This window comes from Ceratotherium simum, chromosome 6 (assembly GCF_057802395.1).
Source record: "Ceratotherium simum simum isolate JZ-2026a chromosome 6, ASM5780239v1, whole genome shotgun sequence".
Lineage (NCBI taxonomy): Eukaryota > Metazoa > Chordata > Mammalia > Perissodactyla > Rhinocerotidae > Ceratotherium > Ceratotherium simum.
The window spans coordinates 64,241,873-64,257,689 of record NC_141905.1 but is presented as its reverse complement, the minus strand read 5'-3'; the positions used below and the strand labels follow the sequence as shown (position 1 = coordinate 64,257,689).

General features: G+C 40.4%; 1 protein-coding gene across 1 annotated transcript in view; it reads left to right on the top strand.

The window, feature by feature from the left end:
- Window positions 1-15,817, top strand: part of CFAP43 (cilia and flagella associated protein 43) — a 97,235-nt gene that overhangs the window by 43,600 nt on the left and 37,818 nt on the right. The window contains exons 13-19 of the mRNA XM_087432555.1: window positions 3,145-3,285; window positions 4,075-4,247; window positions 5,227-5,376; window positions 7,446-7,576; window positions 9,659-9,806; window positions 11,852-11,953; window positions 12,971-13,048. Coding sequence (XP_087288681.1) covers window positions 3,145-3,285; window positions 4,075-4,247; window positions 5,227-5,376; window positions 7,446-7,576; window positions 9,659-9,806; window positions 11,852-11,953; window positions 12,971-13,048 — 923 coding nt within the window. The remainder of the gene's footprint in view (window positions 1-3,144; window positions 3,286-4,074; window positions 4,248-5,226; window positions 5,377-7,445; window positions 7,577-9,658; window positions 9,807-11,851; window positions 11,954-12,970; window positions 13,049-15,817) is intronic.

Here is a 15,817-nt window from a genome sequence, read left to right as displayed (position 1 = left end):
AATACTTACTAATTTAAAATACCAGTCCCTTTATTCCAAAGAACTTAAGGTTGGAAAAATGAGGCAATAGTGAAACAATTATTTGTGGCATATTTTCTAAAAGAGAAACATTTAAATAACTGTTAAAAGTTACCTAGGAGAATTCCCACATCATATTTAGAGGTTTTAGGTACAACTGCTTGGTACATAGTTGATGCTAAATAAATTTTCTTGACTCAATTAATGAATTAGTTAATGAAATGGCTAAATATTTCTAATGTTATTACAAAGGGAAATTGGGTTGGTTTATCCCTGAAATATTTTTTAAAATAATATTTTACCTCTATTTAATAAAGATATCTAAAGAAAAGTTTTATTACATGCATCTTTAAAATTTCCTCTTTAAACAAAGCGATATCCAGCTTTTTCAGTAATATGCGTCCAAATGCCCAGGTAAATCACAGATCTGCTAGGTGAAATAGCATTTATGTGATAAGTAGTAAGAATGAATACTCTCTGGCTTTAAGTACCAAATATGTATGTATATTTTTCCCAAAAATATATTTCAAAATCCATTCATTGATTTTTTAAAAATTAATGAGTGCCTACTAGGTGTAAAGTGCTGAACCGAGGCCCTGTGGGGCTTGGAAGGTCAAGGAGACAATTTGGTGGAGAAGAAATAAGCAGAGCGTTGTGTAGGTTCAAAGGAAGAAGCATTGATTCTGCCAGGTGTGAGGAAAGGAGTGGAGGTGAAGGGGGGGAAGATGAGGGGGTGCAGAGGATTGCGGGGGTTTTCTGAGGGCTTAAAGTAGTGGAGGGTGGGGCATATTAGTATTCCAGCTCAAGGTAAAAGTCTGAGCAAAGCCATGTAGAATGGTCAGATGTCCGAGGTAATGGGTAAATAAAGAGTTGACTAGATGATGATCATGGTGACAAGGTCTGAAAGAAGACAAAGCATCTTCAATATCAAAGTCTGGACTTTTTTCTGTGGTTAATGAACATCATCAGAAGTTTTCAAGATGGAACTGGCCTGACTTAACTTGGTTTTTAGAGGATGACTCTGGCACCAGTGTGAAGGATGGAGCAGAAAGGCAAGAAAATGGAATAAAAAAGATGAGGGGGCCAGCCTGGTGGCATAGTGGTTAAGTTCAGCACACTCTGCTTTGGTGGCCAAGGTTTGTGGGTTCAGATCCTGGGTGCAGCATACACCACTCATCAAGCCATGCTCTGGCAGCGACCCACATACAAAATAGAGGAAGATTGGCACAGATGTTAGCTCAGGGCCAATCTTCCTCACCAAAAAAAAAAAAAAAATGAGTTAGGAAATTTTTATAGTAGCCCAGGCAAGAGATGATATTAATCACAACAATAGCCAACATTTAAAGAGATTTCTTATCATGTGATAGCCAGTGTTCTACACACTTGGCATGTGTTAATTTATTTAATTCTTACAGACAACTTTTATGAGGTAGAGACTACTATTATCCCCACTTTACAGATGAGGCACAGTGAGTTAAGTATGTGTTCAAATCGTGCAGCTAGGAAGTGGTGGAGCTAGGACTCGAACTCAGGAAGTCTGGCTTCAGGGCTAATGCTCTTACCCACAATGCACACAGCCACGCAGCAGTCAACAAAAGAGAAAAGAGGGGACAGCTAAGAGTGCTGGAATTGGTAGGACCTGGTATTCAATTATATGTGAAAGGGATGGATCAGCAATGACTCCAAAATTTCTAGACTAGATAGTGGAAGTTTCTGATGCTATCAGTTGATGTAAAAACTCAAGAAAAAAGAAAGTTATGGAGATTGAGGGATAGGGTGAGCTGACAAGTTCTGTAGACTTGAAGCCAGTGAGCTCTTCATTTGGGGATATTTAGCATAAGTTTGGAAATGGAGATTTGTAGTTCAAGACTTAATGATAGTATTCTGATCTTGAAATCATAGAAACTGATGAGACAGCTTAAGAAGGCAGAGTAGAAGCAAACCCAGTCGCTTAATAAGGCCAAACAGGTAACCTAAATGTGTAAATTAGACGACTGGGAGTGTGGTAGGACCATCCCTGACCTCAGAGTGAGTGCAAGTCCTGCCTAAATATTCCATTTTTTAACATATCTGGTCGGTTGGAGTGTAGTATGGGAAAAGCTGCTTACACTGTCGTTGTGGACAGAGGAAGACGAGGCGGTGAAGAAAACTGAGGACAGGCCAGAGTAATGCGAGGACTGGGAGTCACCTACTCCAGAAAGAGCTTGAAGAAGGAAGGCTGGATGAAGCTAGAGACTGTGGCCAACTGTGAGTGGGATGGGGATGAGAGACGAGGCCTTCACATATTGGCCAGTCAGCAGGTGACCCTGGGAGAGCTGCTGCTTTGGAAGGAAGAGACAAGGAGGTTAGGGAGGGAGTGGCCGTCAGAAAATGGCATCAGGAGGTAGCAGCTTTTGTATTAAGAAGTTTGCGGTAGAGAAAAGAGAACTGGATAATGACTGTGGTGGGGAAGCAGGGTTAAAGGAAGGTCCTCGTTTGAAGACAGGGGAGTCTTGAGGACTGAATGGAAGAAACCATAAAAGGCACAAGAAAATAAAAAGGTAACTGATAGCACATGGTGTAACAGGACGTTGGAGGTGTGGGCTCAATATTGCAAACAGAAAATGGTTATATTGTAAAAAAAATGTCAGGAAATGCAGGGGCAGGTGAGAACAAACAGAAAATGTGAGATTCACGATAAGAAAGTTGAGGTCCAGTTTGTGTCAGTTGTCCTCCGTCTTCCTTGTTAAGTAAGAGGAAAGGTCATCCACTGAACACCTGAAGCGCTGATACTGGGACCTGAGAAAGTGGACGCATGCAGAACAGCCCCCGTGGAGAGGAGAATAGGAGTAGTGAGTCTGGAAAGAACCCAAGGTGGGCCGGGCATGGCACCTTACAGAGGTCGGATCACCTGGATTTCTAGAGGAGCAAACTGCCAACTCAGACATCTAATCAGAATCCCCCATCTGTTCGTCAAAAATGTCCCCGTCACTTATGTTTAAAGGTCACTTTTAATATCCAGTAAATAAATGTGGATCTAAAGATTTAGTGAAGGCAATTCTATAGCGTGATATCTTACTGGGAAGATAAAAAATTCTTTAAACATATCAATGACCACTTGTGGTGTTGATTTCCCTTTGCTTTCAGAGGTGTGCAAAGGCATTTTACAAATATCCACGGTGTCTCTTGTGGAAACAGACATAGTGGAAGTGATGGTGCTCTCCCCACTTCCAGAAACAGGAAGAAGCAGGCTGGAAATATTTACTCTGCCTAAAATGCTACCACGAGGTAAAGAAAAAACAAGTGACCAGTTCTGTCCTGGGCCCCAATGAGGAGTTGCTATAGCTTTCTTTTTCCTTTTTTCTTTTTATCTAGTGATAGCACTTTTTTTCTCTTAACATGTGAAGAAGTAAAATGGCTTTTATGCATCTTACAAAGTGAAACTAATGTGGCTGCTAAACAATGTGGACTCTCCTCCAGGCCTTGTCATTCATATGAATTTGTCTTATTACCAGAGAAAAAAACAGGATAAACTGGCGCTTTTGTCAAATTGAGTCGTCATTTTGTGATATCTCTTTTTGTGGCTTTAAATATACATTGTCAAATTCATAGAGGTTACTGTGTAGTTACTTTCACTGATAAAATTATAAGGAAAGCTTTCTGGATAAAGAGGTTTGATAAAAGAGACACTCTTTCTTTGTTTTAAATAACAAATATATCTGGGTAGCTATTTTGCAACTATGTATAGAATATAAGATAGCTGAGAACCTCAAAGTACCTTTATGTTTTAATTAAGATTCTCTAGACCATCATGAGTTTCTTTTAGTTATATGTCTCTACTTAATTGATGAAATTAACCAAGGCCTTATAAAAGATATTTTACTATCAGTCACTTAAAACTCAAGTATTTCTACTGTGACCAAGTTGTTTTTAAATCATTTTTATCACCTAATAGCCTCTGCATTATTAATTGAGCATTTAAATTTTTTATTTTGCTTTTCATAATTGTTCATGATGCTTAAAAAAATAAAATCGTATATGGTGCAAATGATTTCTCTTCTTCCCCAAATCTTATAGTTTCTGCAACCTTTGCTGATGAAAGAGGGAGGCTGAGAGATGAATTCATTCATAAGTTCCTGTATGAGATAGAGCACACTCTGTCCTCTGCAGTGTTGGACTTTCAAAGTAACCGAATATATGGCTTCTGTAGTCAAGTGCCATATATCTGCAGCTATCTTCTTCCTGAGAAGGTATGCCAAAATTTAAGCATGCTATCATTTATCTTAACAATCAAGATTGACACATTGTATTAATTAGACATGATCCATGCTTTAACATTATAGTCTAGTTAACAAATGGCTTTCTTAACGTAATTTCCTTGAATTAGATCTCTATTAGCATGATTTGTTAATCCATCATAAAATACATTTCAGCAACCTCACACTTGTGCCACATACATCATACTTGTCAGATAACACACAGATGACACAATATTAATTTAGTGCCTTTAAAAAACAATCTAGCACTAGAAAATCCATTCCACAGGTGTGAGGGGCTACAGGGTTGATGATTTTCAGTGAAACTTTGCACCTGAGCCCTAAGCAAAATTGCACAAAATAGTCAAAGTATCATTCTGACATCCTTTCATCACACTCTCTTCAAACTTCTCCCATATTGTGTCACCTCCTGCTACATACACTGGCCCACATTATCTACCCACACTTCCTCTCTGTCAAAGCCCTTCTGTCCCAGAGTGGCTGCTATCAGCTGGGTATGAGACAAGGAAATTCAGAGAAGGAAGAAATGGTTTATGGCAAGGAGGATTCAAGAAAACCTTCATGGAGGAAGTAATAGTTGAACTGGACTTTGAAGAATAGGTCATATTTAGACATGGAGAAATATTGTGTATAATCTTGGCAGGGGGCTGGGGTTGCTGAGGTAGGGAGGGGGCAGGATTGGTGGGGATGGGATGGAAAAGGGCCTTCCAGGGGTCTTTAACGGCAGCTAACATATGAAGAAGACTTTTCTTAGTTGGCCGAAACAAACTTTTATTTGCAAACAAAGCTGAAAAATGTGGTGCAAGTACAGATGCCCACTTTATCACGTATCAGTTTATTTCCAGTGACGACGTTTGTGGGTTTGAATCTGACCGTATACGCGCAACTGCAAACCCTAAGGTGCGGCTCCCCTGATCTTTTCTATAATGTGGTCCTTTTCTTTGGTTGGCAGGAACATAGCGGTATTTGCATTCTTAAGCCATACCAAAAAGTGCAAAGCAAACATTATGGACCCGGAATGCTCTCTCTGTCTCCACATGGATTGTGGCTCATAACAGTAGCTAAATGTGGAATTCTGTGTATCCGAGATGTTCATACCTTGGTAAACTCCTTCTTTTTTTTTCATCATGGGATATATATCTTGATTGCATATAATAAAAGCCCTTAGGAAGGAGTTGGAATGCTTTCTTAGGTAAATTGACTCATAACTTATTTACCACTGATGGTATTATTGACTTAACATTGGGTGTATTTATGTGCTGAGGTCGGAGCCTCTAAGTGGGGAAACACCAACCAGTAGACTCAGATCTGCAAAGAAGGAACGTGGGGCCAGGGTACCACAGGTGAGCTCCAGCCCAGCTCCATCACCACTTAGTTGTGTGTCTTGGAAATTCCCTGAGCTTCACGGAGCTTCCGAAGCTCATCTGTAATATCAGGGAAGCCTAGCTTGCTCTCACCCTGTGGGATTCTGGTGAGAGCCAGTGAGAGGGTGTATGCAAAACTGCTTTGGAAATAGTGAATTGCTGTGTGAACCTAGAGATTATTACTGCTATCTGCCTGGCCTGGAGGGCCTCTGGGCAGGTTGCTGCTGCCCCCCCAACCTGGCTCTTCATGTGATGCTGGAAGAGCAGAGGGGAGAAGGGTGTGGCCTTTACCAAGTCCTCTTCCATCACTTGCAAACCTCAGTGTCACCACTACCGCTATGATTTCTGGTTTCCCTTGTTGTCAGACCTCTGAGAAAGTGAAAATAGTTTCTTCTCCTAAAAGAATGGAGGATCCTTTTCTAGGTTTTGAGACCAAGTTGTACTGGTTATTAATGATTCTTACCCAGGGTTCCACCACACACACCTGAAGCATCACAAGCACCCACGTGACACACTCCTGTGGGTTCCCAGATGAACTGGGCCCTGGTTGTGCACATACAGCTCTTTCCTGCTCACCTGCGCAAGAAAGCATATTTGGAATACAACTGGGCAAAAGTGATATTATTATTAAACAGGAAAAATCTTGAATCCTTTAGAGATTATTTTGAAGTGAACAGTTTGCAAACTCTGCCACACCATCTCTCATTTAAATGATTTGGAATGTACACTACAACTGATAGTGGCATGACATGGCAGGATGTCAAAGTTTTTCTGGTTGATTCTGTGCAAAGCACCTCATATATTCACGGCAGCACTGTTTGTAAAAGCAACCTAATGTCCATCAACAGAGGATGGATAAATAAATAAAGGTACATGAACAGTACAGAAATAAAATATGGGATACTATGTAGCTAATACAGAATGAGGAAATCTTTATGCAACAACATGGAATGAAACCCAAGATGTATTGTTAAGGGGGAAAGGCAAGGTGTGTAACATATGTATTATGCTACAATTTATGTTTAAAATTATATTTATATAAAATTTTGTTTACTGCATTAAAAAACCTCTGAAAGGGTATTGAAGATACTAATTACATTAATTGCCTTTGGAAGGTGATTGGGGACAAGAAGGAGATTTCACTGCACGCTCTTTTATAGTTTTTAAATTTTGAACCATTTCAATGTTCCTACTCAAAAAATTAAAAAACAATTTTTTAAGGCATCATGGTTGAGAACCAGTGTCGCACCAAAGTCCCAGTTTTTAGTCAACGAGCTTACACTGTTGCCTTGTGTATCAAATTAGTGATGCGTTTAGTCTGGGTTCTAATTAAATTAGTTCAGTTAGCATCCTCCGTGTGAAGTATGTTATCTTCCATTCTTCACAGTGCACATCACCCTCTCTCGTCACACTCAGCCTCTTCGCACATAAATGGAACCTGCCTGATTCTTGAAGGCATCTGAATTTGCCAACTCTGCTTGGCTCAAGGCCCCTCCCCTAACTTCATAGACTTCAGCAAGTCCATTCACTTCTCTGTGTCTGATTTTCCTATTATAAATTGGTGATAATAATCCCTCTCCTTCCATACTACACAAATGGGAGAATAAATCAGTATTGGTGAACGTATTTAGAACTAGAGATGTTCAGTGGTATGTATTACTGAGAGGCTACTTCCATATCAACTAAAATGTTGTTAACAAATAGAAAAAGATTTATCCACAAGCAAAAGCGCATGCAACTCCCTTAGAAAAACCATACGGTAGAGTTGCATTAGTAATTTCTGTACTTTGTTCCTAAAACTATTAAGGAAACTTTTGCTCGGTGTCGGAGTCATTCTCACCAGGGCCACGGGATACAGTCGGTGAGAATTTCAATGAACGGACAAAACATTCTGGTAAATGGGAGAGATGATGGCACCCTTGTTTACCTAAGATGGAGGTACGTACAGCATACAGTAAGCAATCTCATGTCGTACGGTGTTTTAAAATAAAGATTTTGTTAGTATTTAGATACAGCAAGGCCAACATAACAGGAGACAAGTGCCATTGAAAAGATTGTTTTACTTCCAGATCCCAAGAGGAGGGGTTATGTCATGCTATGGGGGGCCACATGGGGAAGCACCAGGGTGGGTAAGGAAGCAGAAGGAGCAGGGAAAACATGAGCAACAGCCTTTATTATGGTTTCCATGGGAATGAGCAGGCATGGCTAGGATTGGCTTGGGATTGGCTGGTTTGGGTAATTCCAGTGGGTTCTGGGGCATAGTGCCTGCCCCTATTTGTCTGGTACTTGGCCCCGGGGTAATTAGGGCAGGGGTATAGCAGCCCTGAGTATGAAAGCCCAGTGGAGGTGGTGGTTGGGGCTGTGAGCTCTGGATTAGTTGCTGTTTACTATCTCTAGGAATTGGCTGGACCCGGGAGGGGCATTCCCTCCAGGGTCAGCAGGGGCCCAGATGTCAAAGCATCAAAATACAAAAAATAAGAAGACATAGTGAATACATATGAGATGATCAGTCCTCCCTTTCATAACACCTGTTGGAAGAGTACAAGGAACGAGGACAATTCTGAACAGTAGATAACTTTAAAAGCTCCTGTTTATCCCTATAAAACCTGACATAGATATCTATGTATGTGTACACACATACAAATTTACTTTCCTAATTAGACTTTGCTTAGACAGTATTAAATTATTTAGACTTTGCTTAGACTAAAATTCTACAACAAACCAACAAATACTACCCAAGCATATGGATGATGACCAGGTGGTAGAGAGCATGAAGGTGACACTGCATTTTAAATGTTGCCTTCAGATGTTAGCTTAAGGCTACACTTCCTCAGCAAAAAGAGGAAGATTGGCAATGGATATTAGCTCAGGGCCAATCTTCCTCACCAAAAAAAAGAAAGAAAAAAAATTCTAAAAAAAATAAATGTTGCCTTGTTTGATCTGTTGATGGACATGTTTAGTCAATGTACAATTTATTTCTGCAAAAATAATATCTCATGGTGCTTTCTCTGATCCATATTTAAAAAACAAAATATGACCTTTATCAGTGACATTGTGAAAATGTTAAATATTTGCAAATGTTAAATAAATGTAAATGAAGATTTTGTATCATAATTTTGGTAGCCACTTATTTCAAAGACATTTGAAGATTGCATCAATATGCCCATTTTATACATGGAATCTGGATAAAATATTAACTTGTGTCTCACTATATAAGCCCTAACGTGTCCTTTATAGTCAGTGAACAAAGAGCATCTCAGACAACAGCAAACATGTGCTGGAGCCCCATTTATGGGAGTAAGGACATTTCCATCCATCGGTAGTTAATCACGTGGACTTCTGACTCAAAACAAAATTGAGCTTGAAACCTTGGTCCCGAACTTAATAGCTTATGACCTTAGGCACGTGACAAGCCCTCTAAATCATCTATAACAATGTTATTCGGGAGGGGTCTGCAGCACCTGTGAGCTTGTTGGAAATGCATATTATTGGGCCCCATCCAGACTTTCTGAATCAGAATCTCGGCAGGTGGGGCCCAGGAATCTGTTTAAACAAACCCTCCAGGTGATGCAGACGTGCCTAAAGTTTGAGATGCCTTGGTGGATTGAGTGGAAGTAATAGTACTTCCTCCAGTGGGGGTGGGGACTGTGAGGACTGATTGTGATAGTATGACCAGGTGTGTGAAGCAGCACAGCTCCTAGTTCATTCTGGGGGTTCAACCAGAGCAGTGGCTCTTCTGTGCAGTGGCGGAGGCAGGTACGGAAGACATGTAGGGTAAGGGTCTGGGGACAGCATGAGGAGAAGTCCCACAGGGAGGTCAAGAGGCTTGTCGTGTCCTGGAGCCCATGAAAGGGCTCCCCTCTAAGAAGTAGAGTCCTATTACTACAGGGTACTGTGGAGAATTGTCCACATAGTTCTTTGTGTAGAAATGGTTAGGTGTCTGGAAGTAATACTGCTAAATGTGACTTTTCACAATTGTGATTTTGTAGCCTATCTATTTTCTTTTTTTTATTCATATAGGCATTTTGGAGGAAACTTAGCCAGTGAAATTCTTGATTATTGCCGGCGACTTTTAACTTCTCTGAACACCACCACAGAAGAGGAGAGTGATTATTTAAGTATAACACAAAGAGATTTCTTGGATTTGGGATCAGATTCTGAAAACACAGTTGAGTTCCACTATAGTTTTCTTTCTCCTTTTCTTTTTAAATCAGATATCGGTTTTCAGTTTGCGGTTTTCTTTTAGCAGATATTTAGTAATATTCCTCTTTATCCAGGTATCTCATGATTCTTAAAAAGAACATGAGCTACATCTGAGAGAAAATATTCAACCTTTCTCAAAGCCATCACAAATACTACATCTCAGATCTTATTTAAACCATAGTACAAGATCCAGGTTGGCCTGAAAAAAAAATCTTACTACCAATTCCCATGCTTGGTCAAATGGTCTCTCTATCTTTTAAATCACATACATTATTTAGGAAGTATCTAGCCAAAGAATGACATTCATTCATTCAATAATTTAACAAATATTTAAGTACCTACAAAATGCGAGGCTGTGGGGGATATAGGCATAAATAAGACAGAAAAAGTTTCTGCTTTCTCGGAGCTTACATTCTAATTGGGGGTTGGGGTGAGCAGAGAGAGATAGATAAGTAAGCAAAAGATAAGAAAAGATTAGATATTAACAAGATCTATTTAGTATATAAAAATGGGTTGGTGTGATAGTGTTTGGCTGGAATAGCCTCTCGCCAAGGAGAAGACATTTAAGCTGAGATCTGACTTAAAAGAGGGTGCTAACATGCAACATGGGGCAGAAGCACTCAGGGCAGAGGGGGAAAGAGCTTGGCATGTTTGAGGAGCTAAAAAAGGCCAGTGCGGTTGTAGCGAGCAATGGAGAGAGTGGTAGGAGATGAGTTCCTCGAGGTGGGAAAAGACCAGGTAACAAAGGGCTGTGTAAACCAGGTAGAGAGTCTGGATTTAATTTTACATGTAATGAGAACCTATTAAAGTGTTCTGAGCAGAGGATTTACAAGATCTTATTTACATTTTTGAAGTGATTCCTTGCCGCTGTGTAGAGAACGTTTCCTGTGGGGCACAAGAGTGGAAGCGAGTAAATTAGGAGGCTATGGCAGAGGTCCAGGTAACAAACTGGAGGTGGAGGAGTGTTGTGAGGAAGAAGAGAAGTGGAGGATTCCAGATGAGTTTCAGAGGCAGAGTTGACAGAACTCACTGATGGATAGACATAGAGGGAGTGGGAAAGAAAGGACTCAAGAATGACTCCTAGGTTTTTTACTTGAACAACATTGTAGAAGATGGTACCATTCCCAGAGATGGGGAAGATTGTGAGGAGAAGGAAGGGGATCTGGAATCAGTTACCCATGCTGAGCTTGAGAAGCCTGTTAGACTTCCAAGCAGAGATACCAAGTAGGCCTTTGGATAGAGGAGCCTTGAGTTCTGGGGAGAGGCCAGGACTGGAAATGTTGATTTGAGAGTCAAGGGCATGTAGATGGAATTTAAAACCATAAAACTAGGTAAAGTCATCATGGAAAAGTGGATGGTGAGTAACAGAAGGGGACCAGGACAGTCTAGAGACCCAGGAGAAGAGTTCAAGGAGACGGAGGAGACTGAGAAGGGGCAGCCAGTAAGGTTACAGGAGAGTGTGACATCCCAAACTCTTTCAATTTCAAGATGTTTTGCTGCGAAGGAGAGCCTAGAAGGGGAGTGGTAGCTAAAGGGGAGTGTGGTGGTCAGTGGAGAGGAGCTTTCCTAGGACGGGAGATACCAGAGCATGTTTGGATACTGTTGGGAAAGAGTCAGTAGAAGAGAGAAATGGATGATGCAGAAGGTTGTGGGATTTTTTAAAAAGTGTAGGCCCCCAGAAGGAGAAGATTAAGATCCTAAGTACAAACGATGCAGCAGGCCTCGAAGGGCAGGAGCGTTTGGACCACAGTAACAGGAAGAAGGCAGAGAGTGATTTGGTGAATGTGTGACCTGATCGTTTCTGCTTTCTCGGTGAAAAGTGTCGCTGATATACGGACAGACTGGTAGGAATTAACTTAATAAAACTTAACATCTTGGGCAGGCAAAATATTTGGTATTATTTTTTAAAATGCAACCAGTACAAAGGGATTTAAAGTAATACATGAAGTAGGGTGGAAGGAGAAGAGCTTGATGAATTTTAACTTTAAGAAATGTCTGTCTACCTCTAAGATAAACGAGAACACGAGGTCACGCACTGACTCATCACAAGACGAATTAGTCCAAGATGATGATACGAAGGAAATTCCCTGGATACAACAAAAAAGCCAAGAGGTATTTATAAAACATGCGAGAGGTTTGAAATAATGCTCTGTAAGTGTGCCAAATAGATTAGTTTCTTATGAAAACCCATTGGAAAGTTAGAAATAGAACAAGATGCTACTTAGCAGAGCATTCTGTTGTATAAGTGTAACTTTCCTAAAGGCAAACTAACACCCTGAACACAGCTCTATCTTTTAGATTAAGTTATATGAGCTTTAAGGTCTGTACTTAGGCTGATATGAAACCCAACAAAAGTATCCAGGTTGCCAAAACAGAGAGTGAACTGTGATGCCTCAGCTTGGAGTGAGTTTTGGGGGATGTTACAAGGTTGGCTTAAAGTAAAGGGGTGGGCCGGGAAGAGGAGAAGGGACATGGTGGCTTCAGATGTGCAGGAAGGTGACAAAGGTGGCAGCTAGTGTCTGGATTTAGCCTGCTTATCTAGTCTCACTCAAGTTCCCAATAGAATAGCAGACTGGTGTTTGTTTTTGTCAGCTATTCTCTATTTAATTTTTCGTTACTTCATTATTTTCTTTCCATTGGCCTTATAATTAACATCAGTTCCATGTTGTTTCAATTGTCCCTTACGTAGTAGCAGTTGACTTAAGCAAGGTATTGCAGTGGCGTTATTTCATGTACACCTTTTTTTCTTTTTCTTTGGTGAGGAAGATTAGCCCTGAGCTAACATCTGTTGCCAATCCTCCTCTTTTTGCTGAGGAAGATTGGCCCTGGGCTAACAGCCGTGCCCATCTTTATACGTGGGATTCCTGCCACAGCATGGCCTGACAAGCCATGCATAGGTCTGCGCCCGGGATCCAAACTTGCGAACCCCGGGTTGCTGAAGTGGAGCACGCAGACTTAACCACTACACCACCAGGCCAGCCCCCACGTACACTTTTTAAATGTTTTTTAGTTCTGTTTCTGGAGAAGTGCTATCTACCTATGTATCTGTACCCATGTATGTATTTATGTATCATATATATCTCTATCATTTCTCTTGCCTATTTAAGTGATATACTTGTTCCATTTCAGGCCATCAAAAATGAGGTTAAACTGTTTTCCAAGAAAAGGAGAGAGATAAAAAGAGGAATCAAAGCACTTGCTAAAACTGTAAGTGTTGTGATTTCACATGCTAATACATTTGGCCCTTGGTCTAAAATGACTTTTGAACTTTATTTGGTTCAACACAGCATGAGGAGCTATACCCATTTTTTCTTCTGCCTGTAAGCTCCGTTTTCTGGGGTACTTGAACAAGGTAGAATTTTTACCATACCACACTATATATAAAGAGTGGTTTTCTTCTATCTTCCTCAAATACTCTTTTATTTGTTTTTTTAATATTTATTTTTATCGAAGTTATGTCTACATTTTTACAAATTAAATAATGAGTTATATCATTAAAAATAGTGTTTTTAAAGGAGTACCTGTCCTCCTTTATTTCACTATGATTCCAGCACTCCCGAGGTAACTGTTTTCAATTCTTTCAGGTTTTTTGTTTGGATATTTACCTCCATCTTTCTAAATAATCTTAATACTGCTATTTCTTGATATTTCTATTTTGACGCTAACTATGGGATTCCTGGAATGGAAAATGAGTGTTTAGGTTCTTTTACACCCGTCACCACTACACCACACCCATAAATCCATACTCATAGGCACACTCCTATAGTTACGTAAATATTCTTCAAAGCTGAGCCACGGGGTATACTATGATTACATTTCCGTTTTAACAATTTTATTTTTCCTGGAGTTAATAATTGCCTTTGTTTTGGAATAAGCCTTTCTATGTACCTATTATCTATTCAAAATCTCTCAAAATGCTAGAAAACTCTTCTCAATACAGTCAAATACCTGAGGTAAACAAACTGTGCATTTTTGTGTGTGTGTGACCTTTCTTCTAGAGCTTTCCATCTTCCAGCTCCAATCTAAGCATCTTGCTCTCTAGACCAGGCACATGGCTGCTGTCCTAGGGACTTCTCTTGTCCATCTTCCTGGGAAATACTCTCACCTGCCTCCTGATTGGAGCCCCCGTTTCTGGGGTCCCATGCGTTTTTCTTTGTTTTCTTGGTGTCATCTTCCAGTAGCTTCCTAAGCAGGACTTCTGTGTTGTCCCATGCTTGGGAACATCTTTTATCACGTAGCTGTGCTTCTGGCATGCCATTTAAATGGAATACAATGGGAATGGTGCCCATCCCCTAGAGTTGTACCATGCTTTGGCTCTGTTCTTGAGAAAGGGTACATGAGAGGTACATTTTTTGAGACTTGGTGTTTCTTAAGATGTCTTTATCCTACTCACACACTTGTTTGATGGTTTACCTAGGTATATGATGATTTCCCCTCTGAATTTTGAAGGCTTCCTCCATGGTCTTCTAGCTTTCAGTGTTTACTTTAGAGAATCCAATACCTTTCTGATTCCCACTTCTTTGTAGGTAACCAGATTTTTATCTGTGGGAACTTATAGAATCCTTTCTTTATCCCTGCTGTTTGGAAATTTCACCCTTATGCACCCTGATATGTTTGACTGCTGTTCTTGGTTTGCTTGTGCAAATGTACTCCCCACCCTTTCCCACCCTGCTCTGAGCCCAGAGAGATGGCCTTTGTGGATGGCATCAGGGGCTCTCTTCCCTCTGGCTTCCATTTGGGTTTAGCCAGTGAGTGACATCAGCAGGAGATCAGGGCAGGAGAAAATTACGTTCAGGGTCTTTATTCCCCCAGTGTCCTTTCTGTGGTGTTATGAGTCGGCAGCAACTGCCAGCCCTCTCCTACAGCTACTGGTCTCTCCAGGTTCCAGGAACCAGGAACCAGGTTCCACTCTTGCCCTTCAGACCTAGGAGAGGTGATGTGCTAACCTGACATGCTCTATCATGCCTCGCTGCCTGCCAAATCTTTTTAAAAGCCTCCTTCCCCAATTACCCCATTTGAGTGTGTCATCTGTTTCCTACCAGTACACTAGTTTGTTTTGGGTTTTTTGTCTCTTTCATGTGCTAGGCATTGGTGAGCACTTGCGATAAGAAACCTTCGTCTTTCAGTTCTGGGAAATATTCTTAAATTTTTCTTTGGTAATTTCCACCCCTTGTTTTTATTTTCCTGATTACTAATGAGGTTCAGCATCTTTTCATAACTCCAAGGACTATTTATATTTCCTCTTCTGTGAATTCCCTGTTCATGTCCTTGGCTCATTTTTCTATTGGGTTGTTGGTCTTTTTCTTGTTGATTGTAGGAGTTCTTTATTTTTATTTTTAATTTGTATTTCTTTATGCAGCTGCTGCTCTGTTCCATGCAAATATTCAGAGACCCAGGCTGATGGAGACTGCTGTCTTCAGCACATGGCTTCTGAGTTTGCCTAGCTTGCTCTCATCCCAGTCAGCTGGAAGGGGTAAAGAGCATGGAGCTGTGCATGGGGCAAATCTAGAGACAGCCCTTATTATTGGGTTGAACCACGTGAAATTGCTGTTTTATATAGTTCAATCTAATATACTACAAATATTTTGTCCTGTCTCTTAACTTATAACGTGCTTTTTTCAATGCAGAATTTAAAATTATGATCCAAGGGTATTGATCACTTTATAGCTTTTGTTTTTTGTGTCTGATTTTAAAAGGCCTTCCAAAGTCTCACATATTTTCTGCTAGTACTCCTTTAGTTCATCTCTAATTTATTTTCATGAAAGATATGAGCTATGGATCTAACTTTATTTTTTTCAAATAAATAGCCCATTTCACCAAGGCTTTTTATTGAATATACCATCCTTTCTCCACTGACTTGCAGCACCTCCTCTATCAATCCCTGGATTCCCATATGGATGGGATTGTTTCTAGACTCTCTATTCTGAGACTGAGTATTGATCTTTTCCTGAGCCAATTCCAAACTATTTTGATTGC